Genomic DNA, 24,991 nt, shown 5'->3' with positions numbered 1-24,991 from the left:
TTCTGGGCTGGGTGTGGTGGCGCCTGCCTGTAATCCCAGCACTCAGAAGGCTGAGGAAGGAGGATCACTATGAGTTCAAGGCCAGCCTGAACTACACAGCAAGACCCCGTCTCAAAAAACCAAACAAAGGATTGGCTAGAAGAAAGAGTGTACCTGAATTCATATTACAATTGATAGTTATGAGGAAGTGGTCTGCAGAGTCATGATTAAAAATAAACTCTAGCAGCTTTTTATTCACTGTGGAAAAAAGTCACAAAACTATAATTTTTATACTGTATTAAGTAATCCATAAAGAATTAAAATCTGATTAAAATTTCTTGGAACAATACAGTGTTTTTCTCTTTCTAACATAAATAAGCTCACAAAATGAACTGAAGAGACCATGGCCTCAGAGCAGGACAATACAGAAGGTTGTGACTAGGCCAACAGCAAGGTGGCAAGTGGCTCACAGCTCTGGCATCAGATTAGTTTAAAATTCTCCAGCTCGCCCTCTACTGAAGCCCAAGTTCTCACCTCTGTAAGGTGGGAAGAGTAACAGCGCTGTGACCACTGGTGCTCCATTAGAGGGCTGGGGGAAGATCAAAGGAGGTAGGCCACTTGGCATCATGCTTGGCATGCAGCAGATTCAGCGGAGGGAATCAGTTCTTACGGACATACAAGGCTGGCGTAACCACCCAGGTCAGTCAATGAAGAAGTTCTAAGCAGCCAAGGACCCTCCCAGCGGAACATCCCAAGAAAGTTCATTTCTAAGACTAATAATTTATTCTATTTTATCCCTTATTTTACACAAAATGAAAACAAGTCGTTCTTCAGGCTATCATATTTGACAATGTAACTCTCAAATATGATAAAGCAGAATGTGAAATACCTCTCTCTTAATTTTTTCAGCTCCACATCTCTTTCACCAATAAGTTCTGAGATACTAACAAAGTAATTATGTTCCAGATTCAGGAGAGTTTCCGAGGCAGGAGAATGGATCAGGTCATGGTACACATCTGCAAAATCTTCATCCCAGCTGGGCTCTTCCGGCCTTGCATGCTCTAAGGTGGTCTACGAGATGATACACAGACATTCTTAAATCAGGACATAGTATCTTATTTGACATACCACTAGTGAAGTATGTAATTATGATTCCATTTTTGTGTATCTTGCAAGGACAGAAAAACCCTCTACTGCTCTTATATTATGTGAATACAGTAATTAATGTCCTGGTTCACAGATGCTTCTGTTTGCAAACAATTAGGTTTGCAACAAAAGTGTTTGGCAAAATTTTGCTTTTGTTCACAAACTTGGGTGGCAAACTCGACCACAGCCCTCTTCTCCACACAGACGCAAATGCACCCGTCTTCCACAAAGCTGTAAAACAAATGAAGCTCGTAAACCCTGGCACCACTGTATATGTTACTGTAGGATTGAAGGCAGAGAAGAATATGGCGAGATGTACACTAAGTTGTTACCATGAATTACCCGGGGTGGGGTAAGGGAGAAATATTAGTGTGTCAAAAAGGACAGAAGTGTGCACAGTAAAAAATAAGTAAATATATATGATTCCCCCGACTTCACACAAAGGGATTATCAGCAAAACACTAGCAGTGGCTGTTTCAGGACAGTGATGACTGATAACTCTGACTTTCTACTGTATTATATGATCACAATAATTTGCATGTTTCAATTATAGAGTCAGTAAAAACTTTGATTTATTAAAGACTCTAAAAAGGTTTTATAAGCTTATGTACTTAGATCACGAGGTGACTTATGTTCTCACCTGTCTAGTGACACACTAACCTTGAAACCCAATTCACGCATATCTACATTTAACTTGGGCAGTTTTCTTATTTTGACCTCTCCATGTGTTCTTTTTCAAAAGTATTTCATTTTCTTTGTAAAATGTGAACTCTGAAGCACATGATGGCGATCCCATGACAAAGGAATGGAATAAATACTGCTGAAGCAGAAAAGCAGAAGCATGCTGAGTCCACTGAGCACACAGACACACCGGGAGGTGCAGGTGCCCACGCCAGGGGCAGTCACCTCCGCACTGTGGGGACACACAGGCTGCATGGCGCCTTGTCGATGATTACACGAATGGCAAAGGGAAAGGAAAATGCAGATTTTGATAGTTTTTCCCATTACTGTTTTTTGCAAACAGGTTCCATAGAAAAAAAGCCATCTAAATAAAGTCTTCCCTTTTCTTATCACTGAAATAATAAAAGCTGCAATCTTACTCACAGTGATAACTTACTTTAACACAAGTGAATAAACCACAGAGACAGGGATCTTGAATGTGGTCAATCAAGAGATGACCTGTTCCTCTGTGTTAGTCAAGCGCCATGGCAGGTGGGCAGGCAGGCGGAGTCTTGGAGGACTAGGTTAGCCTGGAACTGAGCTTTCACCTCCTCCACAATCCAAAGTGCACTCCGAGAACTACATCATCCCTCTGGACCTGGCACCACTCTGGGAATCATTACCAGCCTGTGTGACTCCATCTCTCATCAAATCCACTGTGGGCTCAGACTGAAATTGTAGGAAGGAGCCAGCACAAGGTCACGGGGATCTCACCAGCCACACAAACACCACAGCCCGGTGACCACTGGCCAGCCATCTAGCTGCACAAGTGCAGCACCCACTTTAAACTTAGCTTAGCGCTAGCCGATGAGACAGAGAAGCTACTGCCTGAGAAATAAACACTAACCCAAGCTCTCATGATCTAACTCACACCATTCCCTCAAGAGAAGGGTTGCCCATTGCCACTCTTCCTACTTTTACATTCTCGCGCACTCTCAAAGTTGCTGAAATCTAGTTTCTGCTCCCATCAGTCAACTGAAATTGATCTTGTCACAGAGAGCATTACTCAGGAACTCAACGACATTTCTGAGTCTTTCTTTACAACTTGTACTCAGTGGCATTTGGGCCTTCTGTCATAGCTTAAATGGTGGTGCTATTTGTGAATAAAATAATGTGTGTCCAAATTAATGGTGTCTTAGACTCATGAAACAGTGTGTTAAATAAAAATGATGACATTGTATAACTCTATGACACTAGAGGACAAAGTGAATCAAAACATAAATACTACTGGTGAGTAGAGTTGTCAATAAAATGCAAGGCCATCACTTAAATTAGAAGCAAATCAATTTTAGCATAAACATGGTCCATGTAACATGTGGGCTATACTTATACTAAAAGTTATTCATTTAGCTGCAATTGCAGACTCACTGGGTGCCCTGTAATTATTTGTGGGTGTTGTGCTAGTGGACCAAACCCAGAGCCTCACGTGTAAGCAAGGCATATTCCCAGCCCCTTCTCTCTCTCTTCCTTTTCTATTTTCAGTCAGGGTCTCAATATGTAGTTCAGGCTGGTCGGAACTGTCGGCGACCCTCCTCGGTCAGCCTCCCAAATGCTGGGATTGCAGGCAGGTACCACTATGCCTGTTTTGTTGTTGTTGTTAAAATAACATCTTACCTTGTAGTCCAGGCTGGAATCAACCTTAAGATTTTCCTGCCTCAGCCTCTTGACTGCTAGGCTTACAGGTATGCACCATCACAAATGGCAGTGTCCTGTGTTTTTAATTACTACATTTGGGAGCCCACGCTCGTTAGATACATTTCAGCAGCCTCTTGTTTTACAAAGGTATTTCATAAAACATGTTTTGTCTTTTGTGTGTGTGTGCAGAACTGGATTAAACCCAGGACCTTCACAATGAGCTACATCCCCGGCCTTTTAAAAACTTAGTTTGAAACAAGGTCTAGCTAAGTTGCCCAGGCTGGAGTGAAACTTACAGTTCCCCTGCCTCAGCCGCTCAGAGTGCAGGGCTCCCAGGTGTGTGCCACCAGGCCCGACACATCTTGTTTGCCTGCTCATTATACTGATAGGGGAAAACAGCACAGAAGCGGCAACATACACTGGAATGTAGAGAAGACAGGATTGTAGGAACCATTTTAACACTCAGCAATTTAAGTCTTCATTCACATTAAGAATACACCTGAGACAAACAACAGTCCCCCCGCCCCCACTTACTTACCTCGGTGTACACTTTGGCCCACGTACTAGCCAGCTGATGTAAATCTACTTCGCCTGATTTCACAGCTTCCAAGGCTGCCTCAGCATCTGCGTCGTAATCTCGAAGGGCTTCTTCCTCTATAAACTGGCTCAGAGATTCTTTTAAGTCTGTAAGAGGGACAACAAATACCATCATCAGCAAAACCTACACATCAAAACAGGCTACTGTACCTGGCGTAGGCATTTCAACGTGAAGCCAATATCCCTAAGAGAGTCCTCAGTTAAAGTACAATAAGCTTAAAAGAACTTAGCTAATTTCATAATATTTTTCCTTAGTAAATGTTATTATATAGAAAGGTCAAAATTCCTAGCTGTCATATACAGACCTAAAGAAACACCTACAGATTTTGAGACTCTGAAGATTACTATTTGCTATATAGGAAAAGATTTTCCTATATAACTTTAAAACCTATAATTATCTATAATTATCTTTTAAATTTGAAAGAGAAATGGATGAAATTGAAACTGATTTAGACAATCTGTGATTTCAGTCTGGATACTAGAGACTGACACTGTGGAGAGCGTGGTAGGTGGGGAATCAGGACACCCACAGAAGGTTCCAGCCCGGCTGCCACTGTCTGTGACTTTAGACCAGCGGTTCACAATCTCTAGCGTACATCAGGCTCCCTGGAACACCGTGCAGAAGTGACTGCTGCAGCACCACTGCAGGGCTCCTGACTTGGAGGATGAGTGAGGCCAGACTCCTCATTTCTAACAAGCTGTAGCTGATGCCCTGCAGGTGAAGGACCACGTTTTTGAGCATCACCATTTTCAGCAAAGAACAGAACTCTTCATGTCAAGGTTCCTTGTTAATATGTGACTGTGCTAGAAAATTTTTGTGTTCTCTTATAACTGATCAACATTTCTCATTTAAAAAAATGTTCCCAGTCTTTGAGATGGTATTTAGACTTTTCAGGATGGCTTAATACAAATCACTTTATGGAACTAATTTAAGTAGGTAAAGAGGTTGAAAAATTAGTAATCCTTTTGTTCCATTACCTCAGAAATTGAAAATCAGATCATTAAAAGGGCAACCAATAATACCATAATTGGCAATAGCCAAATGCCTTTATAAACCCACCCAACTCAGTTCAGAGGTTGAGCTCTCTCCTAGATATTGCAACTAACTTTTCACTATATATTTTAATTTTTATACTAAATTGCTTTATAAACAAATATAAGGGTTACAGGAAAATACTCAATACAATGATGTTCTGGGAAATCTTTTTTATTCTTAGGAGTGGTTATGTTTTGTTTATGTTTCCAATCTTTTTCAGATTTTATGCTAACATAAAACTTCTAATGACAGAGCTCACAGGAATATAAAGTGGTAGTAACTTCAAAAAAATCAGTCCTCACCATTTTCTATGAAGCATGGCAAATTGTGCAGCAGCATCAAACGTCCATGCAAATGACTGGCATTCTCTTGAACAGGAAACGTGAGGGGCACCCTCAGTTCGAAGGACTCATTTCCTATTTTGAATGTATACACAAATTCCCTTTCTTTGTTGCAGAATCTTTCTCGGTTTTTCTTCATATTTGGTAGGGTTTCTATAGAACAATAAAAACATTTAAATTATAAGTCCATAAGAACAGGATGTCTCATTATTCCCCTATAACTTTTAAAAATCATTCCACCACTCAGATTTCACTTGTGTGGACTAAGTCACTGCTTATAGTTTTTTCCTAGCATTACCCCTACTTTCCTCTTTGAGATGAAAAGTGTTGCTTCTTTTTTTCAATTAAAAGTTTGTTTTTAGACTTCATTTAAGGGAAAGAGTCATGGTCATATGGGACTTTGTATTCTTAGGAAAGGTTCTGAATACTAGCAAAGGAACAGAGAGAGAAAAGCAAAAAGACTTTTAGAAAAAGATGCCTAAGTGGACAGATATTCAGCTTACGAAACAAAATCAAAGAAAATAAACCAAAGAAACATAGCAGGGACCAGGTGGTGATGCTGGAGATCTTAGAAGTTGTGATCTGATGGGAGAGGGGGTTAAGACTGTTAGAAGATCTCCTATGTGGGAAGAAGACACACAGAAAACAAAGTGTAGTGTGTCCACCACAGTGGAAAATGGACATTTCAAAAAGTAAGAATCCAGATCAATTAAGGACTCATTCATTAACTTCCTAACTGAACTCCCTGTTGCTGGGCTTTACCTCATCAAATCTGTTCTCAGGCCGTTCTGGACAATGAAGTGATGGGGTCATTTTTCTTTTAAAAAGGAATGCATTTATCTGATTATATTGCTCATCTCTCTACAGCCTTTCTACGCCAGCTATTGCTCTTGGGATAAATGCAAACTCCTCAGCTCAATTTACAACCCTGAAACTTCTCTGGGTGCATTTGCACCCCTCCTTATCAACATGATACTAATGCACATTATTAGTACATACTGACTAATTTTGATTTCTAACCATACTAGACATGTGTCAATACCAAACTTCCCTTTACACTTTTGAGATTCAAAGACTTTTCCTTTCCCTAGAGCACTCTTACTGGTCTTTATTTTCTTCCACAGCAACTCCTTGTTCTTCCAGTCTTAGTTTACACAGCCCCCCAGGAAGCCTACTTCAACTTTCTATTGGGTCCCCAAACTGGGTCCCGTTACAAGTTACAGCCTGGAGCCGGGCGTGGTGGCGCATGCCTGTAATCCCAGCAACGGGAGGCTGAGGCAGGAGGATCACTGTGAGTTCAAGGCCAACCTGGACTACATAGTGAGTTCCGGGTCAGTCTCAATTACATAGTGAGACCCTGTCTCAAAAAAGAAAACAAAACAAACAAACAAGTTATAGTATGTACTTATCTGGACCATGGTGCCTATCACGCTCTATTTCTTACTCTTATTAAAAGTTCCGTTTCAAATGCGAAGGATTCTGAACTATCATAATTTATGCGGTAGGCAAGATGCTGGGAATACAAAAGCAAAAGCTAATACACAGCCCCGTCATTCAAGTGGCTGACTTTACTTGCCGCTGAACAACTGTCAATTGGGAGAGAATGTTATTTAGCTTGAAGGTCTGTCCTAATGATCAACCAAAAAATAAATAAATAATATGAAAATGACACACAAGACGATCGATAAATGGAAGCCGGAGATAACAAAACAAGCTATCTAAAGAAAGGTCAGCATAAAAATTGCGCGCTACCGGGGGTACACGATAAAATCACAAGTAGTAAAGACGCATTGTAGCAGAGGGCTGAAAGCTGCAGAAACAAGAGTTTCCAATGGTCTAATGTAGCTTGGATTAGTCACTTTCGGTGAACCAAATCGTCAGTCTGTTTCAATCAGCTCAGCACCCAGTCCCGTTGTGCTTCAACAAGTTGATACGTCAGTCCCATCAGCCTCCGCTCGCTTTTGCGGGGGGTGGTCTATCTTGACGTCTTGTCTCAGTTTTAGCAGCCGTAGCAAAAAAGAGATTTCTAACAAAAAAAGGACGAGAGGAGGACGGTACCGAATCCCTGCAGCCAGCCGGGCGGAGGCGTGAGGCCGACCCAGCAGGGGAAGCTGCGGCTGAGAAGCCGAGACGAGTCGGGGTCTTCACCCGGCGGGCTTGGTCCGCGCGACTCCTCGCTCGCGGGCGTGGGCTCACCTCGCTCTGTTCAGAAGCTATCCGCAACCTCGTAAATGTCCGGGACACCGCAGCCAGGGACGTCAGCTGACTTACCGGCTTGTTTTTCAGCCAGAAGATTCGCCACAGCAGATTCACTCACATCTGTTGGTCTATTTTTTTTTTTTTTTAGCACCGTGTGGAAAAAAACCTCACTCCAAGTATCTATTAGTCTATTAAACTTGGGTTTAATCATTTGAAAAGGTCAATAAAATGTACTTCTACCTTTATTGCACATTTCAGAGTAGGCGCCAAAGCCACTGCTATGACGAAAGTGCAGTGGAAAAGCACAAACTGAGTTCTGCGCAAACTGGGTGGTGGGGTGGGGGGGGTCTGGGCAGCCAGATGCGGAAAAGCGTATCTCGCGAGGGGCATGACCAAGCGCGCTCTTCTCAGAGCGCATGCGCCATTTCAGGCTGGCTGGCAGTGATTGGACGGCTACCGGCAGTGGGGCGGGGCGGGCCGCGCCTTTTTTTAGGCGGGAATCGAAACCGCCACTGCTGTGGAAAAGTGTTTGAGAGGTGCAGATACACACCCTTGACGGAGATCATGGTGCGGCCTGTGAGGTGACTAGTTTAGGTCATCTCCAGGGGTGGGGAGAAAGCGCGCGGATGCTGTAGGCAGCCAGTACAGGGCCTGGGCGACGGGGCGGGAGGTCGGTGGTGGGGCGTCGGCGGGTCTGTAGCTCCGAGGACCCTTTGCTTCCTCTGCCTGGTGCAGCTCTCTGGTGGCTAAACTAATATAAAGATTCATTTCTTGCGGCAGAAACAAAGCCGCTCACTATTTTTTTTTTAGTGCCCATTGTACAAAAACACATTTCATAGTTTGGAGAAATTTTTAAGACTAGCTTTTATTGTCTAGAAGAGTGATGGCGAACCCTTTAGAGCCTTCAGTCATGCAGCAGCCGACTGCGGCACGCGTGCCATCGGTTCCCCACCCGTGGTCTAGAAGTTTATAATGTAAATGCAGTGTAAAAGAGAAGAACATATAAAACATGAGTTTTTAGAACACAAGAGCAACTAAACAGCACATAAATGATAATTGTTGTGTGGATTATTCTTAGTGAGTTACCTGAATTAATTTTTTTCTATATCAGGTATCGTTTTAACTCTTTCTAGCTAATGCTAAGTCCCTGTTGTAAAATGCAAATCATGTCAAAGACTTGAGTATTTTTGAGAGAATCTAAACTTATGTTCTTTGTTAAAAACTACTAATAGCCTTAAGGAACAAATATAAGAAATGAGCATTTGTATTAATGGGAAATTTCTATGTTCACAGAAATAAGAAACCAGTCAATTACTCACAGTTTGAGAATTCCGACAGCGATGGTAAGTAGAGCTTCCTAGTTTTGCTTAAAGAATTTGGGAACATTTCCTCAGTATTTATATGACTTGTACAGCTTAAATATTTAGCATTTTCTCAATTGCATATGAGATTTGGAGAAATAAGGCTGTGAAGAAAGATGAGGTTTAACATCTTGATTACATGTTTTTGAGAGCTTTTATCCAGAAGTCTGGAAATATAACATTAGATTATATTGGTATACTTTGAAATATCCCCCCCTTTTTGTGTGGTGCTCATTATGGAACCTGGAGCCTTACATGCCACATAAGTGTTTTAGCACTAAGCTACACTCCCAGCCTAGATGTTGCCTTTATTATTTCTTTCCCTGACCACCATAGTTCAACATAAGTCAAATATTTTAGTGATTCATGAGTTCTAAAGAATGTTTTGCTTTGGGCTTAGCCTTAAGTATTTTGACAGTGTGAGAAAAAGTGGTACAGATATAGCTTCTGTCTTTCTATTACAGCCTGTCATGAGGTATTTATAAATTATCAGTTGTGCTGTGGATTCTGGGTAGGGTGGGAAGTGTACAAAGTTGTAAGTTATCATATTCCTCTGTGGGAAAGCACAAAAGAGACCACATATTGGCCAGGCATGGTGGCACATGCCTGTAATTCCAGCACTCGGGAGGCAGAGGCAGGAGGATCGCTGTGAGTTCGAGACCAGCCTGGGCTACATAGTGAGTTCCAGGTCAGTCTCAAATACATAGTGAGACCCTGTCTCAAAAAACAAAAAACAAAAAACAAACAAAAAAAAAGAGACCACATATTTATAAACACTAAGGAATGTTATTAAAGTGACATGGATTCAGAATGTGTGCATATGTGTGTCAGATGTTCATTTAAAAGCCACAGCAGCACACTTGTATTCCCAGCCCTCGGGTGCCTGAGGCAGAAGGATCACTGTCAGTTCAAGGCCAGCCTGGACTATACATAGCAAGACTCTGTCTCAAAAAAGCAAAACAAAACAAAAAATTAAAGCCACAGCAGCAGTTTTATGTTGAGTGTCACCAAAACAACAGTTTTGAAAACTGGTAGGGCAGAAAATCCTGTGAGAAACAATAATGACCTGGAAAAGAAGTTCCCTTTTCCAGAAATTAAAAAGTTACTTTTTTTTTTAACAGAGTAAAACGTTACTTTTCTAGCTACTTTCATTGTACTTTTGTAGGATTGTAAGAAGGTCATTGTAAGAATGGAAAGACAAAATGCCACTGTTGCTAAAAATAAAAATTCTCAGAAGAAGCCATTTTCTCTTTCCCTGTCATGCTTACTTTCCTTAGTCTGATTAATATGTTAGGAATAGGTAACGTGCCTTCAAAAAGATATTTGTTTCATTAAAAATCATTGCCTTCCACTTCTCTCTGTGATAAAACTGGAGCATTTTTTCTAATGGCTTTAGTTTTTCTTTTAAAAGAGTTGAAATGGATGAATGAGAATAAAGGCAGCACCAATAATAATTTTTACATTGAAAATTGAACAGTTTGCTAACCTATAAAGCACAAACATACGGTCAAGAATTTCAGCTGCGAAGAAAATCAGTTTATTTCTTTTATTTTTCTTTCAAACATGCATAGATGATTTTATTTCTGCAACTATACCTTTAAGCAAGAAACCCAGAATAGCACCGAAAGAGTTAAAAGAAGACAAACCAAAACCTAACTTGAAGAATGTCCAGAAAGAAGACATGCTACTACAAGAAAAAACCCCTAACAAAAGGTGAGAGTTGGGACACAGACATTAGCTGTGTTCATTTAAAAGAGACACATTTTCAAACTCTCGGTTTAAATTAGAATTTAAGGCATCTAATAGGCTTTACTTAATACATGTGAGAGAACAGAGACGTACTATTAAACCCTTTCTGACTTCAAAAATTCACAAAAGAGCATACTTATTTAAATATTAAAATATAATAGACTCTCACCTCTTTGCAGTCCTCAAATCCTATAAGACTGCTTCATTTTAAATTCCACTTGTAAGAAGTTTTAAAACCTTAAAGCCATGTATTTTTCTCCAGATAAAAGCTAGTTTTTTCTTATCTTGTTGTGGGTTGTCCAGCAGTGAGAAGGTCCTGTAGTGTCTAGACAAACCCTGGAGTCTCATTTTTGGGGGTGGGTGCAGGGATCCAACTCAGGACCTTGCTCTTGCCAGGCAGGTGTGGTGCCACTGAGCTACATCCCTGGCCCTGAGTTTCTTGTACTACAATCCCTAGATAGGAGAACGTGTTTGCAAATCATATAACTTAAGAGATTTGCATCCAAAATATATAAAGGATTGTTAACAGTAAAAGTTAACCCAATTAAAAATGTGCTAATGATTTGAATAAACCTTTCTCCAGTTATATACAAATAACCAGTGAACGTAAGAAGATGTGCAACATCATTAGCTGTCAGGGAACTGCAAATCAGAACCACAGTAGGATGCCTTCCGCCTGCTCCATGGCTATAATAAAAAAGACAATAATAAGTTTTAATGAAGTTATGGAAAAAATAGAACCATCATACATTGCTGAAGGGTGCAACTAAATTGAGAAACAGTGCAGCAGTTTCTAATAGTGTTAGGTTGTGTATGACAGGTGTATGCCCAGGAGAATTAGAAACATAGGCACTCAAAAACCTGTAAGTGAGTGTTCGCGGCATTATTATTCATAATGGCCCAAACTGGAAGCAATCCAAATGCCTGTCAGCCGATGGATGGACACATTTTCAGTAATGTAGTATCTACGATGGCCACAAGAAGTGAGCTCCTAATACATGCTGCAACACTGATGCATTTTCAAAACATGCTGAGTAAAAAAAGCCAGACAAAGAAGGCCACATATTTTGTAATTCCATTTATTTAAAATGCCCAGATTAGACCTGGCATGTAAAGGTACAAGATCCCAGTAATGAATGTAGCTGTACTGTCTACCTAGAATGTACCAATAAATTAAATTTTAAAAAAGTTCCCAGATCATGCGTACCATAGACATGGAAATAATTTGATTGGGAATTGCTAGGAGGCTGGGAGATGGGTAAATGGTAATGGCTATAATGGATGTGACATCCCTCCTTGAGGTAGTGGACATGTAAAAGTAGGTTATGATGATGGTTTACAACTCTGAATTCACCTAATACTGTTGGATCATACACTCTAAAAAGTCAAATTTCAGGGTCTGTGAAATACATATCAACAAAACTTATTTAAAAATCATACTTAAAGGCACATTTCTGTGCTTCCTGCTTTTTTTTTATGCTCCATGGCCCTTCTGACGAGCCGAACAGGAGACTGGTTATAATCCGACTTACATGGGGTAGTTACTAGTGTGCCTTCTTCCTCCACCCACTGCATCGTGCTGCAGACTTGCTGAGGGTACTTGTTTGATATTCAGCTTGTATAGTGCCTTGTGTATGGTGAATGTAGTAAACTATCTGTTAACATCTAGGTCGGGAGGGCCACATTTTTATTTTGTTTTATTTTTAATTTTTTAGGACCAGATTTTAAAAACTTCCTATCAGGGCTGTAATATCTGAAAGAGGCGTAGATGGAGTCAAGAAAGACTCGGTGGAAGCGGTGTTCAAAGCAGGCTTGTCTCAGAGGAGCAGCCCCTTCTGGGGTAGAACTGACGGAGCAGAGAGGTGTTACAGTCACAGGGCACAGTGAGAGCGAAGGCATACACTGCTCCTGCCGCAGTGTGATGTGACATTGCTGTTTTAGCTGCCCATGGTCAGTCAGTGGTGATTCTTGTTTAAAGGCACTTCTCTGAGATCAACCACTCAAACAGTAACACACAAAACTTCCAAGCTTTGCTCTTGAGTGGAGACTGACATTTTAAAAAACTTACCTGTGTGTCTTATTTTAGAATGGTTTTAGATGACAAGATCTTCCAGAGAGGCTTAGAAGCTGCCCTAGCTTTATCAGTGAAGGACCATCCAGTGGTCGCCAATGATGTGCAGAAGTCTCAAGATAAAAGTAAGGTGTTTCCTATGTATTTATCTTTAAGCCCTTTTGTAGTAATTTCTGTGGAAGGTCCTTTAGAGAGGAAAGAATACAATTTGAATGTTTTGAATTATAAATGGATTGTAGATTTCCCTGTGTGTTTTCTCCTTTCATTTTTTTTCTGGCATCTGTGCAGCAGATGGTAATATTGACATTCTGGAGAGGCAGAAAATATTCCTGGAAGATATACTGAAATTGTTCAAATAGCTGGGGATTTAGCTTAGTGGTTCTGCTGCCTGTCTCACAAGCGCACGGTCCCGAGTTCAGTCCCCGTTACCAAAAAAATTGTTAACATAGTTCTTGCATAAAATTGTTTTGACCTAAATTCTTTTATTTTGGGGGTATTTTAGCCTGTTCCTTAGGGGATTAAGTGGGATGTTTGTTTTTTAAGTCAGTATGGCCTGCTATTTGAAATTGAAAGATTTTAGTTATCAGTAATCAAACTTCAAAGACAATTGTGCTTTATCCAAAATTGAGAAAGTAAAATCCATCTCTAAGTTATTGTAGAGTATACTCTGAGCGTTCCTCAAAAGTATCACTTCTCATTGAATAATGCATATTTTTTAATCACTTTATAGTAGGGGGATTGTACCAATATCATGATTTAAAGGCTTGTTAAAATGGGATCATTTTAGGAGAGAAGGGAGGGGAAGGGGACATAAAAAGAATTAAGATGTGTTATGGGGCTGGGGATTTAGCTCAGTGGTGCTGTGCCTGCCTCCTAAGCTCAAGGTTCTGATTTTGATCCCCAGTATCAAGAAAATGTGTTATGGACATTTACCAACTCCCCACGATGAATATAGTCATGTACTGAAATTAGTACTAATAAAAATAAAAAATTTCTAAAAAGTGGGATAATTTTAAGTTCATTGTAATGATGGCAGAGACCTTGATGTTATAAAAGCATGGATTTGTCTACACAGAAGTGACAGTTAATATTTATTGACTGTTTCCTATGTGTTGAGCACTAAAGTGCCCAAATATCATGAGGTTGATATTTAATTTCCCTTAGTAATCTCATGTAAGAGGAAATGAACTCTAAGATGTGCTACTCAGCTTTCCATTGCTGTGAGAAAAATAGCTGACGTACACCATGTGAAAGGAGGAAAGTTTTCTTTTGGCTCATGGTTTCAGAAGTTTCAGTTAGTGTTTGGCTGACTTGGTCGCTGTGGGCCTGAGGTGAAGCAGAACGTCATGACAGGGAAAAGTGCCTCACCTCATGGTAGCCAGGAAGCAGGGGAGGAAAAGGCACAGAGAAGGAGCAGCTAGGGACAAAGCACATGTGCATGTGCCCCGTGACCTGCCTTTTCCTAAGCCCAATGAGCTGTGCATGCAGTGGAGTCATCCACTGATGGAGTTAGAACCTTCGTAGTCCAAGCACTTCCTCAGTGCCCCCCACTGAACACTGCTGTGGTGGGGACCAAGCCCAGCACACAATCCTGTCTATACCATCAGAGGAGAGGCAGTTTACACGGTTGAGCCTGAGTGAATGTGAGTTTAGAGCCCAAAGTCCTAGTCTCGCCAAGTAAGCGTCATTGTGGTGGTTTGGGTTTCAGGTCATCTATCAGTGTCTAGATGCTGTTACACTTCAGCACTAATCTGTTTCTAGATACTGCTTGACTGAGGTACATCAAAGGTGGGGTACAGGCCTGTAATCCCAACACTCTGGAAGACTGAAACAGGAGGATCACAGGTTTGAGCCTAGCTTGGGCAATTTAATGACTTAGTAAGACCCTGTCTCAAAATTTAAAAAGCAAAAAGGACTAGGGAGTGTGTAGCTCAGTGTGAAGGCCTTATGTTCAATACCCAGTACCACAAACACGTGCACATGCGTGCGCGCATACACACATACACACAGTACATCTGAATTCTCTCTTATTCCTTACATTTAGGCATTGAAAAACCTGGCAACGGTAAAACAGAGATAATGAACAAGTCTCTACATATCTCTAATTGCAGCATAGCTGCTGATTATTTAGGTAACTTTTTTATATTAATGATTTTGTCCACAGTGCTTTTTTTAAACTTTGTTTTAATTCCCGGAACCATAACTAAACCAAGGTTTTTAAGTGTGTCAGGACTCTGTCACCTGGCCTCAGTTGCTTTGTATGTCAGCCTTGTTCTTTCTAACTACAAACCTGCTTTCTTCGTGACTGCCTTTGGCTTCTGGTCCACAGCAGCTGCCCACTGAAGAAAGGGGCTTTGCTGTCCAGCTCTGCTGTGAAAACCCTTGGGGAAAGAGTCTGTCTGGGTTTGGGCTTATCCTTCAGACCAGTCTGCTCCCAGGGCACTCGTGTTCTGTGTGGAACCAGCCTGTACTGTGTAGTGTGTAGCTAACTGGGAGCAGGGGAGGGACAGGCCTTTGCAAGGAAAAGCAGCTGATGTCATAGCATCTCTTCTTCGTCCTGGAACGAGAGCTTCCACAAAAAGCTTTCTGATGATGTTTATGCCTCCTGAAGATTTGGACAGGATTTCCGAGGAAGGTAATGCCCAGCATGTCCAAGGGAAAGGAGAAGCATCATCTAAAGCTCAGCAGAGGAGGACGGGCTCAGAAGGCAGTGATGGCCACAGTGCTGATGATACAGAGCCAGATGATGCAAGCGGTGAGTTACGCCCTGCTGCAGCGCTCCCCCTGCAGTACGTTGGTGAGGTTCAAGCAGGGCTTTGATGCCTGCAAAGCGCCATGCTAACCCTTTGGAGTGTGCAGTCTTGAAAACGCATGGGACAGTTATGTTCAGCTGTGGCATTTGGGGGAAAGCTTCTTGGCGGAAACCTTTAAGCTATGCCTTGAAAAATGAGTAGCATTTAAACAGACTAAGAATAGGGCCAAGGATTTAGCTCAGTGGTTCCACATCCTGCTTCGCAAACACAAGTGCCCAAATTCGATCCCCGGTACCAAAAATAAAAAAAGTAAAACAGACTAAGAATGAAATGGCATTTCTGATTCATAGAAGGGCATAGTCAGTGGAGTGGACAAATGCATGTAACCCGTAGACCCTTGATCAGTGAGACTTGCTGGGAGAGGGCTTTAGAAGAAACTAAAGGGGCATCTGACACCGGTGTGGAATGTCTCATCCCCCGAGGGGGCTGACTTCTTCACAGGTAGTAGAAACTTGGGAAATAGTTTGAGTTGGAAGTGGAACCTGTATTTTATTACAGCTCTTGTTTTCAAACACATAAATTAGGACAAAAGGAAAACATACTGACTTCAACAGAGCCTTGTAATGTGATTTGTACCAAGTCAAATACTGTATTTAAGTTGTAACAGATGTTTGAGAGCATATGTCTGTTGCATTCCAGTGGGAACAAGAGATACTGTCCTGAACAAAACAGGTCCTGTCCTAATTGAGCTTAAATTCTGGAGGGATACTGATATAATCTTATGATATTTGAAGTACCATGACAAGTACAAAGAAGAGAATGTCCAGCTGGGGTGGAGATGACTGTGGCATGAAAGTCCAGGATGTTGTTTATGTGCAGTGGTGAGAGAAGGCTTCTCGAGGTGATACTTGATGATGGAAGCCAAGTGGAGATGTGGAAAAGTGTTCATGGTGGGAACAGCACAGACAGGTTCAGAGGCGGGGTGCTTTGTGTGTGAAGGAGTGGTACGGCCATTGTGCCTGAAGATGAGTAAGGGAAGGAGAGGCTAGAGAAGAAACAAGATCAGTTAGGACCTGGTAGGTCACTGGAGTTATTTGGAAAGAAGTGAACCTGATCTTAATTTGAAATTTTAAAGGATCACCAAGGCTAGTAGGCTGACAATAGTTGGCTAAATTGAGCAAGGGCAAAAGTGGGGATGGGAGTCAGGAGCGAGGGGCGATGCTGTAGCGACAGGGTCAGCTGAAGGCTCAGGCTCCTCCGCATAGCCTTCAGCCTCTCTCCTGGATATTTGGGCCTTGCTTTCTTCCAGGCAGATCTTAGTGTCCTTAGAGAGACATCGGCCCAGGATTTCTCCCTTAACACCACAGAGGAAAGACTGGTATTTGTCATAAGTCAAGGCTTTGATCCTAAGTTAAAACTAAAATTCCGGTCGTAACCAAATGTGTTCATACGTGAGGCTGGTTGTAACTCAGTCCCCTGTGTATCATTGGTTTATATCAGCCCGTGCAGTACAGAGGACGACTTGTGGGAAATAGAGGAACGTCTGGAATGAAATCAGGTATGAAATAAAGATTACTGACGGGAAGTTAGAAAACAATTAGTTGTGCTTGCCATGTGCCAAATGCTTTTCTGAATGCTTTGTGTGTACAGATGACTTAATCTGTACAACCACCCCACGAAGTAGACTGTATGGCCATCCCATTTCTGAGAGGAAACTGAGGCACTGTGAAGTTAGTGACCGGAGGTCACACAGCATGTAAGTAGAGGGCAAGTGTCAAATGTCCCGCACTTCTCATGCTGTGGCGTTCTGCTGTTGGAAACGGCGTTGCTCAGAGTTCACAGGGATCTGATGCGGAAGCTGCAGATGAAACAACGGGAGCCTCACGTTTTAGAACAAAGTGTGTAATCTGTTTCAGGTGAAGGTTCTGAAAACAACTCTGATTTTGATGAGAGTGAAGATAATGAGGAAGACTTCACTATGCGAAAAAGTAAAGTAAAAGAAAATAAAAGGAAAGAAGTGAAGGTAAAATCCCCAGTAGAAAAGAAAGAGAAGAAATCTAAATCCAAATGTAATGCTTTGGGTAAGCATGCTGCAAAACACTTAATTTTATAAAGGAAATGTGTTTTATGCGTTTGCTGTATTTTTCTTTAACATTTTGCTAGTGTTATCAAATATAAAAGGAAGCAAGATAGGGGTGGGGGACAGAGAACACTGAGCCACATTCCAGTGTTTCACTGAGTGTGTCTGGCCATCCGGAGCTCACTGCCACCTGCACGGGGGCAGGGAGGAGGCTGAGGCTCAGGGAGGCCGAGTGTTTGTCAGAAACCTTGCCTCTTACCCGCCCAGGCCTGTCCTGTTAGCTCTAGCCCTGCGTGTTCTCTGCACGAATTAAGCAGGGACACTCTCTGGTCTCTTAGTTCTTGCTTTCATGCTTGACCAAGTCTTTAGATAGTTCCTTTGCCATGTGTTTAGAATGCTTTCTGCCTTTTCAGTTTTTCCCCCCAAAAGAGATCCAATTACAAGACATTTTTATAGTGTAACTTCTGGAATTTGTGAAGACTTGAAAATGGAATACCTGTTTCTTCTTGTTAAAGAAGTTACGATCTTTTTTAATTCATGATGTATAATAGATCATTGGGATTCTTTGGTTTTGATTTTTGAGACAGGCTGGCCTTGAATTCAACAATCCTCCTGCCTCAGCCTCTTGAGTGATGGGGGAGATTATAGGCGTGCATCACCGTTCTGGGCAATAATTATAAAATATAACTTTCATTAACTATTCGTTTTACTTATCAATATGAATTTTTCTGCCTTAGTTTTTTAATACATATTTATTTGAAACTAAAATTTTCCTTTAATAAGAGTTCCTTTAATAAGAGTTCCTCTCTTAATAACATGGTGCTGAATACCAAGAAGCATAATTTAAATACTGAGACATATTCTCCCCTCTGCTCTATTTTGAATTAATGAGGTTTTAGAATTTTTTAAAATTATTGATAAATTTAGTTGCTTCCCACAAATTAGATTTTAAATGTAGGAACTTTTAGAGGTGAAATATGTATTAGTTTCCTATTGCTGTTATAGTAAAGTACCACAAACTTGGTGGCCTAGAACAACATGTACTTATATTTTAGAGTTCCAAAAGCCAAATATGCAAAATGGCCAAAATCCAGCTCCATTTCTGGCCTTTCCAGCCTCTAGAAGGCGCCTGCACAGTTCCCTCTGTCCACCTTCTTACATCCTGTCTATCTGACTGTCGCTTTTAGGTGCTTATGAGGACCGAGGATAACGCTGCACTCATCCAGTAGCTCAGGAGAATCTTCCCAGAGCCTTGCCTTGGTCACGCCTGCAGAGCCCTTTTGCATGTAGAAAACGCTCACATGTCTGGATGTTAAGTCCAGGTGCCTCTTCCGAGAGCCCTTACTTTGCCTACTGTAAGATGCAGTGTGAAAAAGTCATGGCAGTATATTTTATGTTTTCTTTAGATAGTTGTGCTTCTTCAGGTAGACACAAAACATAAGTTCAGTTTCCTAGTTGAAATATACCATTTAAAACCTTTTCTGTGTACCTTGGAGCAAGTTGCTTCATAAGGGATGTTGATATATAATATTGGGAGTAAAGTTTGTTAAGTAGCAGGGATAAGAATCAGGAAAACTTATTATATTTTTTAGTCCCACTAATAATGTGTGGGGCAGCCTTTGAGAGTCTTTTATCCAACACATTATTTTTCCCTTGATAGTGAAATTTTGAAAGTAGTGTTACTCAGTGTGGTAACCACTAGCCACGTGGCTATATTACATTTAATTTGAAATTAAAATTTGAAACCTGACTTTTCGCTTTTGCTAGCAACCTTTCAAATACAGAGGAACAGCAGTATATGCGCCTACCATATTGGCCAACACAAAATACAGGGAATGTCTTCATCACAGACAGCTCTGTTGGACAGGCCTGCTAGGTATAACACTGGGACAAGTACACGGTGAAATTGTTCCTATTCATATTCACTTAGTAACTGCTTAGGTATCAAAAGCAAGCCTTATCTGATCATGAGTTCGTATCCTAGTCCTAGTCCACCCTAGCCCTTCCAGACCCCTGTACACAGCCTGCAGAGCTCTGCAAAGGGACTGCGCCAACTGAATCTCCCACCTTCTGTCCTCAAGATCCCTGCCTTCCCCAGTACTGGCCCGAACTTCTCACATCTGCTCCTTCTGCCTTGAAAACTTCCCTCAACTCTTCAGTCTTGCTGTGGCTCAGCCATCTCCCCTTCTCCCCGTGACTTCTGAATACATACACCGGGTTAGGTGTTCCCTCTCTCACACAGTGCCCCCTACCTAACAAGCTACCTTGGACATAGCTCTTTTCTCCTGTCCCTCCCCTGAGTCCAGTGACGGGAGCATACAAGCCTTCTGTGACATTGTCTCACTGACACATACTGAATTAGAGACTTCAGAGTCACCCCTGGTCTCTTCTCCCAGCTTAGGCACCAGCTGTCAGCACAGGCAGATTGCTTCATGCTCTGTCTCCTTATCCAACAGTGAGCACAGCAGTGTCTGCCTCAAAGTTGTAAAGGGTGAAAGGGAATGTGTGGTGTCACACTGCCTGGCATGTAAATGCTTATAAAAGATGGCCATCCTTAGGCTACTGATAAATGTTTACTGTCTAATAAGAGTTTATCAAGTTTTTGAGACTGCCTTTTTAATTTTTCATGAGATTATGAAGCTTTATAATTTGTACATTTACATGCTACACTTGAACTTTATCTTCTATGACAGACTTCTCTATGTACATTTTTCAAATAAGTGACTGCAGGAGACTCTTCTCCAGCTGCAATCAAATCAAAATCCCAGTCCTCACCAAAGGAGGTTTCTTCTTCAGAGGCCACTTGGAGCCCCTTACAGATCCGCAGTCCTTCAGCTGAAAGCAGGAGGCCAAAGTGGGTCCCACCAGGTACAGTATACTTAGTCATAGGCGGAGTCTTTGGCGATTTCCTACTGGTGAAGTGTCTCCTAGTTAATAAATGTTACACAGGAGCATTTTCCCATATTACTGCACATTCTTCAAAACCACTGTTATTAGGCAGTCAGGTTGTATATAACTTTTTTGTTATAATAAACTTTTGTTATAATAAACTTTTTTGTTATAAATAGTTGCTGTAAAAACAAAGATCGTTATTTTAGAAATCTGTGGGTCATTCCTACTTTAGTAAAATGAAATTCCTGGCACCTGTCTTTCTCGAGAGCCCACAATCTGTCTTTATTTTTGTCAATACAACCCTTTAAAAAACATTCCTGCCATTAAAATTAGTGTCAATAGCTGGGGATTTAGTTCAGTGGTTCCGCCATCTGCCTCGGTACCCCCCCAAAAAAATTAAGTGTCAAGGAGTGTGAGCCTTTGGGTTGCTGATACATACGTTCTGGCAGCAAGTCTTTTTGCTCAGGACCCACAGGTCCCCACATGCTCCCTTGCAGCCTTGAGGCCTATCCATGGCAGCTGAGGCTTTAACAAATGTCTGAGCAAACTCAGCCTCTAGTTCTCAGAACTTTCTTTTAATTTTCTTTGAATTCACAGCCAAGACTCACTAATCCTTTAAAAGTTCCTTGGACTTTACCTTCTTGATATTAATAAAACCCCACCCCAGGTCCACATACTTACTTGCTGCCTTCCCAGCTAGTCCTGTATCTACTTTTCTCACTGAATGAGCCCTCTGCTTCAGTGAAGTGGATCTTTTTCTTTGTCTCTTCTACACATTGTCTGCCTTCTTTTGTCTGGGTTTCTATCAGTTTCCTGTCTGGCACGTCTTTCTTCATTTGTCCCTTCTGCTTCTCTGCATCCCTCCCAGCCCAGCATGTTTACTTTGCTCCTTTGGAGTGACCTTTCTTGATGGACCCACATGGGTCACTCCAGGCGGTGACCAGAATTAGCACCTTGGTGGTAGGGCTGCATGGGCACACAGTGCGTCTCAGTCCTCATTTCATCACTGGGAATATCAGGGACTAGTACCATCCTTAAGGTCCTTCCTGGTTTAAAAGTTCTCCGATTTTTAATAAGGACTTAAAAAGGTTTTTGGGAAAGGAAAGGTAGCTTATTGAAATAATGATACCATATCATTCAAAGAGTTTCTGAGAATAGTTAGTGATTACTCAATGAAAGAAATTACATGATTTGCAGAGATTCTGGGTGAAGAGCCAACAACACAGAGAGTGCTTCCTGCTCCAGGGTGTGACGGGGTCAGGCAGCTGTTGGACATAGTGAAGCTTTGCTGTAGTGACCCGAGGGGGCTGCCCTGGACTTGAGGCTCAGCCCCTTGGAAGTGCAGGATTGTGGGCCTGGTGTTTCCAGGTTGGATCAATACAAGCTAGAAATCAGATTTTAATGTAAAGTCTCATTTTAAAAAATTTACCTTTGTTTTTTAAACACCATGTTGACCAAACATCCTGTCTGAGAGCCAGATTCGACCTCAGCTCACCATTTTGTTACTTACTTGTCTTAGAAAGTAAGAGGAGGTGGTCAAGATCCCAAAGGGAAAATGAGCAAAGGACACACATACCAGTGCTCTGGGAAATGCAGTGATAGCATCTGAAGTCTCTCTGGTAATAGGGAGAAGTATGTGCCATTTAAAGCTTTTATTTTCATAATTGAAAAATACACTCTTTAGGGAATACTTGTAAAACTTACCAGACTTATAAAAGTACATTAGATTTTTCTATTACCTTAGAAATTACACTTGGGTACATTTCTTTCTGCCTATACAACCAGTGTTATTTGCTCCCAGCTTTCTTCCTTCAGCTGTCATGGTTAAGTTTTGGTTTATCACCTTGTCCTCAGGATGGCTGGAAATAGGCAGTACAGGTTGATTGTCCTATACCGGAAATGCTTAAAGCTGGAGTGTTCTGGAGTCTGGGTTTTCAGATGAGGGGTGTCCAACTTGTATTCTTTCTGCTCTTTAGTACTTGCTGTTCTTTTAATTTAGTTTATTCTTCAATAGACTCTGGAAAGCAGAGTGATGCTTAACTACTTTTCTTGCCTCTGAACAGTCTTTGTTAAGACACCTTACCTTTTCATTTCAGCGGCATCCGGAAGTAGCAGCGGTGACAGCAGCCTCCTGGGAGGCATGGCCACCAAGTCCCCCAGTCAGAGTCTCCGCCTTGGCTTATCCAGATTGGCCCGGGTTAAACCTCTGCATCCAAATGCCACGAGCAGCCACGTGTGGTGACGGAGAAATGTGTGAGAGGATCAGCGTTGCAAGTGTGTGTGTATTTGATTTGTATTTATAGTTGAGGGCATTGTGATATAGGGGACTCATTTAACATGTCTGTGAATGATCTTTGCCCATTTTAAGGTTGTGTTCTCTGCAAAGCTTTTCAGGACTCCAGAGAGGCCTCATTTCATTCCATCTGAAGAGTATACGCTGTCATTACATTCAGCGGTGGGGTCCTGACATGGAGGATGTGCAGGTCTCCTGTGCTGTGCCGTCCCCCAGCTCCGTCGGCTATGACCGTGGTCATTTCTTACAGGAGGTGTCCAGAGGTCCTCGAAGCTACGTTGCCAATTTTATTGCAAGGGTGTTTTGTATTTTGACAAATCTTACAGTAAGAATTAGAACTGTTTCACATATTTAAATGGTTACTGTACTGTGGAATGTATACCCTATTTGGAAAGAGACGGCTATTATATAGCAAATGAGTTTAATGGTATTTTACAAATTCTTCACTGTCAAAAATCTTAAAGTGAGAAAGTTTTGGAAAGATCTTTTCTTTGACACCATTGCATCCACTTGCCTCTCATGGACAGTCCGTGATAGAAGAGTGCTACACAGAATGTTAGTCTTTCTGTTGTAGGCACAACCAGAGGAAGTAGTCACGTCATAGCAAGCCAGTACTTCAAATCTCTCTGCTATTAGATAATAGAGCTTCTTAGGAAACTTTGGTTTGAATTATGAATAAAAATAGTAATGAATATTTTCTATTTATGGTGAGAATTTCAACCTGCCTCTGGTCACTTTTTAGTAAAGAAAAAAAATCAGTTGTTGACCTTAAAAGTTGTATAATACTCAGTTTTTGCGTTGTGGAAGTGTGTAACATGAAATTAGTAATTTTGATTAAAAGCCCTGCCTGTTGCTATCGTGTGCTGTTTTCTTTCCTGGTCATATTTTTATAGTGTCATCTGCCCCTCACTGGCTACCCAGCCCTGTTTTTTGTTTTGAGACAGGGTCTCATTATGTAGTTGAGACTGACCTGGAACTCACTATGTGGCCCATGCTGGTCTCAAGTTCACAGCAATCCTCCTGCCTCAGCTTCCTGAGTGCTGGGATTACAGGTGTGTGCCATCACGCCCAGCTACCCAGCCCTGTTTTGAAAACAGCACTGAGCCACTCCGTGTGGCACAGGGGGCAGCAAACCAGGGGCCCACTACAGTGGCTTCTGGTGCCCCAGCCTGGTGAGCCTGCGTCTGCCTCGTTCGTATTAATAGCACCTGCATTCATGTGGGTAGTGTGTTCGAAAGTTACCCACAGTGGGTTAAAACCAACCTTCGGGATGGCGCTGATCTTGGGTTGCCTACCCAGTGTCAGCCCATTTTCTGGGCTGACCCCTCCCTGCTCCCGCTGAAGCTTGGGTGCTGCTTCGCTCACGTGACAACTGTGCTTCTACCCGCTCCTCCCTGCCTACTCATTTTGCAGCTTGATGAGCTTTTGTGTCACTGACGCCCCTTCTGTCACTGTGGTGTCATGCTCTGTCCCTTCATTCTTTGTCTTTACAGTGGCTAGCGATGCCGGCTCTGGGGCCTCTTGATGGCCCACACGGGTCACCCCAGGCTCTCCAGGCTTGCTCTCCACCCGCTGCTTTGTTGACAACTTGCTGCACTGACTGAGCAGCCCTGTCCCCCCTCCCGATCTCCCTCCCTCCCCGGGCTCTCCTGCTCGTGCCTGGTAGGGTGGACCCCAGCGCCTTGGGTGCAGTCCTGGGACTCTGTTCTCCGTCCCTGTCACATCCATAACTGAACGGTTCTGCGGTCTGGACTCAGCCGCTTCCATTTGCTCTCGCTCTGAGACCCCGTGGAGCCGACCTTGATTCCTGGCCTCCGGCCTGCAGGACACCCTGCCGCGGCCACAGGGAGGCCTCCACCTGGGCTGAACCAGAGCACCCCTGCTCACAGGGCGCCACCCTCAGCCCTGTTTTCAGCGCTGCGCGGGCCCTCCCGCCTCCAGCCTGGCTCGGTGGAGCAGAGCGACCCAGCCTTGCTCAGATGGGCAACTTCGCGGTCTCCCAGCTCCGGTCCCAGTGCTCCTGTCCCCCCTGAAGCCTTTCCTTCCTGGGCTCCCCTCACCTAGTGCCGGCCACGCGCTCCGATCTTGTTCATCGGTGAGTAAATCTCATCCCGGACTTCCGTTACACACCTCCTCATA

General features: G+C 42.4%; 2 protein-coding genes across 10 annotated transcripts in view; one reads left to right on the top strand and one right to left on the bottom strand.

Moving 5' to 3' along the window:
- Positions 1-7,744, bottom strand: part of CUNH12orf4 (chromosome unknown C12orf4 homolog) — a 34,248-nt gene extending 26,504 nt beyond the window's left edge. The window contains exons 1-4 of one of the 4 annotated variants that reach the window (XM_010611589.3): positions 7,651-7,744; positions 5,416-5,607; positions 4,019-4,164; positions 869-1,050 (exon numbers count right to left, since the gene is read on the bottom strand). In XM_010611589.3, coding sequence (XP_010609891.1) covers positions 869-1,050; positions 4,019-4,164; positions 5,416-5,593 — 506 coding nt within the window. In that variant the 5' untranslated portion in view covers positions 5,594-5,607; positions 7,651-7,744. Of the gene's footprint in view, positions 1-868; positions 1,051-4,018; positions 4,165-5,415; positions 5,608-7,206 lie in introns of those variants that run through there. The other 3 variants (XM_010611588.3, XM_010611587.3, XM_019205649.2) reach the window with 3 other exon arrangements.
- A 352-nt stretch (positions 7,745-8,096) lies between these two features.
- Rad51ap1 (RAD51 associated protein 1) lies at positions 8,097-23,694 on the top strand. 6 transcript variants are annotated; one of them, XM_010611595.2, is made up of 10 exons: positions 8,097-8,234; positions 8,947-8,996; positions 10,586-10,727; positions 12,850-12,959; positions 14,879-14,965; positions 15,446-15,589; positions 17,504-17,668; positions 20,389-20,535; positions 22,656-22,833; positions 22,954-23,694. In XM_010611595.2, exons 1-9 carry the CDS (start codon positions 8,218-8,220, stop codon positions 22,799-22,801), a joined length of 1,008 nt encoding a protein of 335 aa, XP_010609897.1. In that variant the 5' UTR covers positions 8,097-8,217; the 3' UTR covers positions 22,802-22,833; positions 22,954-23,694. The 6 variants fall into 6 exon arrangements, with proteins under 6 accessions (XP_010609897.1, XP_010609894.1, XP_010609895.1 ...); XM_010611592.2 differs by having other exon boundaries at positions 22,946-23,694; XM_010611593.2 differs by having other exon boundaries at positions 22,928-23,694.
- Positions 23,695-24,991: the final 1,297 nt, after the last annotated feature.

The sequence above is a fragment of the Fukomys damarensis genome, unplaced genomic scaffold, assembly GCF_012274545.1.
Source record: "Fukomys damarensis isolate Sample0158 unplaced genomic scaffold, DMR_v1.0_HiC HiC_scaffold_19, whole genome shotgun sequence".
Classification (NCBI taxonomy): Eukaryota; Metazoa; Chordata; class Mammalia; order Rodentia; family Bathyergidae; genus Fukomys; species Fukomys damarensis.
This window is presented reverse-complemented; position numbering and strand designations above follow the sequence as displayed.

What these genes read in the sequence shown, in the direction of transcription:
- Rad51ap1 (XM_010611595.2), top strand. An exon ending in TGAGAATTCCGACAGCGATG is followed by an intron (nt 8,997 to 10,585) that starts GTAAGTAGAGCT and finishes AAACATGCATAG; the next exon opens with ATGATTTTATTTCTGCAACT. An exon ending in ATCCAAATGTAATGCTTTGG is followed by an intron (nt 17,669 to 20,388) that starts GTAAGCATGCTG and finishes TTTTCAAATAAG; the next exon opens with TGACTGCAGGAGACTCTTCT.